Here is a 3,553-nt window from a genome sequence, read left to right as displayed (position 1 = left end):
GGACTGGCCTAGGGTAATTTTTAGGGGGGTTTTAATTATATTTTAAATTCGACAAATATTTAATATTCTTTTTAATTAATTTTAAATTTGTATTGTTTTGTATGTATTTTAAATAGATTGTCAGCCGCCCTGAGTCCTACGGGAGAAGGGCGGGATATAAATTCAAATATAAATAAAAATAAATAAATAAATAAATAAAAATACAAGCCCACCCCCCAAAAAAAAATCCAAAAGAAGGACCAAAAAGAAAAACACACACAAAAGAATCTAAAAGTGCGTCATACATACACACATATTATCACCCCCTCCAACTGAATACTTGTTAATATATTACTACATTAATACTTGTTAATACATTACTACAAGGGGTTCCCCACCCCTTATGAAACAGGCCCCCCCCTAAAAATTTTAAACTAATAAATCTATTTTCAAGGGATCGACATGTATACTAGTGACAAAATAGTTAACAGGAAGAATAGTAATGCTAAAACAAAACAACATTAAACTCTCTGTTAACGAGTAGAGAGTTCTAATCCCCTCGCAGCATTTTCTCTCTCCCAAATCATTCCAAAAGTTTAAAACAGCTCATCCTGGATCAAATATCCACATTCGTTTCTTAATGCCATCTCTCCTCAATTGTTGCCTAATTAAATATAATAGACTCAGTCTCCAAGATTGGTCTAATCTTCCCATCAATAGAAGTGGTTTCCAATTAAGTGCAATCAGTCCATCCAGCCTCCCTCAATCTTCGCAGGGAAAAAAGAACCCGTCACTTCCCCTTCCAGTCACAGTCCTGATATTTTAGGGATAGGCAGACTGAAACTTTGGGAAAACAGAGGAAATCCACTCTTTATTAGTTCTCCAGCCCTGAGGATATATATATATATCTTTGGTCTGGAATTGGATCGAAGGCTTTCTGTATATCTTTATCCAAAACAAGCTTGATCATTTTCCTGCAGACGTTTCATGACCCAAACTAGGTAACGTCATCAGTGCTAGAAGGGAGGGGGGTTTGTGAGGAAGAGGAGGAAGAGGAGGGGTCCTCGGAGGTCTCAGAGCTGGGTGGTTTTCTTGCAGACGTTTCATGACCCAACTAGGTAACCTCATATAGTGTTAGAAGGGAGGTGAGTTTGCAGAGAGGAGAGGGAGGGAGGAAGGAGAGGATAGAAAAGAGAAAAAGAATCGATGAGTGGAAGGATGGAAGGAAAGGAAGGAAGGAAGGAAGGAAGGAGAGGATAAAAAAGACAAAAAGAATCAATGAGTGAAGGGTGGGAGGAAGGAAGGAAGGAAGGAAGACGATAGAAAAGAAAAAGAATCAATGAGTGAAGGGTGGAAGGAAGGAAAACAGGCGACAGTGGGGTCCTTGAGTGAAGGGTGGAAGGAAGGAAGGAGAGGATAGAAGAGAGAAAAAGAATCAATGAGTGAAGGGTGGAAAGAAGAAGGAAGGAAGGAAGGATAGAAAAGAAAAAGAATCAATGAGTGAAGGGTGAAAGGATGGAAGGAAGGAAGGAGAGGAGAGGATAGAAGAGAGAAAAAGAATCAATGAGTGAAGGAAGGAAGGAAGGAAAACAGGTGACAGTGGGGTCCTTGAGTGAAGGGTGGAAGGATGGAAGGAAGGAAGGAGAGGATAGAAGAGAGAAAAAGAATCAATGAGTGAAGGAAGGAAGGAAGGAAGGAAGGAAGGAAGGAAGGAAAGGAAGGAAGGAAGGAAGGAAGGAAGGAAATCAGGCGACAGTAGGGTCCTTGATGCTCTCTGAGCTGGGTTGTTTTCTTGCAGATTTTTCATGACCCAAACTAGGTAACATCATCAGGGCTAGAAGGGAGGGGCCTTGCGGAGAGGAGGAGGAGGAAAAGGAGACCTGTGGGGTCCTTGATGGTCTCTGAGCTTGCTTGTTTTCTTGCAGACGTTTCATTACCCAACTAGGTAACATCATCAGTGGTAGGTATGTGTGTGTTGGTCCCTTGCTCCCTGGCCCAATGGAGCTTTCTGGACCAAGCCTGAATTTAACACTAACTTCCACTGGGGCGGGTGGGGGGACGCACAGCTGTGTGCAGCAGCAGTCCAAAAAGCTAACACAATCCTGGGTTGCATAAAGAGAGGCACAGAATCAAGATCACGCGAAGTATTAGTACCGCTTTATAAAGCCCTAGTGAGGCCCCACCTGGAATACTGCAGCCAATTTTGGTCACCATATCACAAAAAAAGATGTTGAGAGTTTGGAAAAAGTTCAGAGAAGAGCAACTAAGATGATCCAAGGCCTGGAGACTGAAACATAGGAAGAAGGGCTGCAGGACTTGGGTTTGGCTAGTTTAAAGAAAAGAAGAAATAGGGGGTACGTGATAGCAGCATTCCAGTATCTCAAGGGGTGCCCCAAAGAAGAGGGAGTCAAGCTGTTCTCCAAAGCCCCTGAAGGCAGAATAAGAAACAACGGTTGGAAACTGATCAAGGAGAGAAGCAACTTGGAATTAAGGAGAAACTTCCTGACAGTGAGGACAATTAACCAGTGGAACAGCTTGCCACTAGAAACCGTGGGGGCTCCATCACTGGAGGTTTTGAAGAAGAGATTAGAGACTCACTTGTCTGAGATGGTATAGGTTCTCCTGCTTGAGCAGGGGGCTGGACTAGAAGACCTCCAAGGTCCCTTCTAGCTCTATTCTATTTTACTCCTTCCAACCCTGCTTCTGGGCCACCATCGCCGCCAATTCCTCCGGCTTTTTCCTTTCTAGCCTCCCCTGGACTTCCCTTCTCCTTCCTCTCTTCCCAGGAACTCCATCCAGGCTCAGCCTTCCTACGGATCCAATTCTCCTCCGCTTGGGAAGATGGGCGGCCTGAACAAGCTGCCTTCCGTCAGTCAGCTCATCAACCCTCAGCAGCGCAACACCTTGACCCCCACCAGCATTCCCGACAGCATGGGAGCCAACAGTAAGGCATAGTTTTTACACCGGGTTTTAAATTGCATTCCACCTTTTACCTCCTTCGTAAACAACCCAAGGGGATGAACACATCCCACACATCTTCCTCCTCCTGTTTTCTGCACAACAACAACCCTGCCAGGTAGGTTGGGCTCGGAGAAAGAGGGACTGAACCAAAGTCACCCAGCCAGCTTTTGTATCTAAGGCGGGACTAGAACTCACCGTCTCCTGGTGATTAGCCCAAGGTCACCCAGCCGGCTTTCATGCCTAAGGCGGGACTAGAACTCACCGTCTCCTGGTGATTGGCCCAACGTCACCCAGCCGGCTTTCATGCCTAAGGCGGGACTAGAACTCACCGTCTCCTGGTGATTGGCCCAACGTCACCCAGCCGGCTTTCATGCCTAAGGCGGGACTAGAACTCACCGTCTCCTGGTGATTGGCCCAAAGTCATCCAGCCGGCTTTCATGCCTAAGGCGGGACTAGAACTCACCGTCTCCTGGTGATTGGCCCAACGTCACCCAGCCGGCTTTCATGCCTAAGGCGGGACTAGAACTCACCGTCTCCTGGTGATTGGCCCAAAGTCATCCAGCCGGCTTTCATGCCTAAGGCGGGACTAGAACTCACCGTCTCCTGGTGATTG

The 3,553-nt window shown here is 46.0% G+C and overlaps 1 protein-coding gene across 1 annotated transcript in view; it reads left to right on the top strand.

The window, feature by feature from the left end:
- The window catches only part of TP63 (tumor protein p63), a 42,682-nt gene that overhangs the window by 29,486 nt on the left and 9,643 nt on the right, over positions 1-3,553 (top strand). Inside the window, exon 6 of the mRNA XM_015826532.1 lies at positions 2,728-2,923. Within this exon, the coding sequence (XP_015682018.1) occupies positions 2,728-2,923 (196 nt within the window). The remainder of the gene's footprint in view (positions 1-2,727; positions 2,924-3,553) is intronic.

The sequence above is a fragment of the Protobothrops mucrosquamatus genome, unplaced genomic scaffold, assembly GCF_001527695.2.
Source record: "Protobothrops mucrosquamatus isolate PMUCROS unplaced genomic scaffold, P.Mucros_1.0 scaffold3160, whole genome shotgun sequence".
Lineage (NCBI taxonomy): Eukaryota > Metazoa > Chordata > Lepidosauria > Squamata > Viperidae > Protobothrops > Protobothrops mucrosquamatus.
Note: the sequence above shows the minus strand (reverse complement) of the source record. Positions and strands in the feature narration are given on the sequence as shown.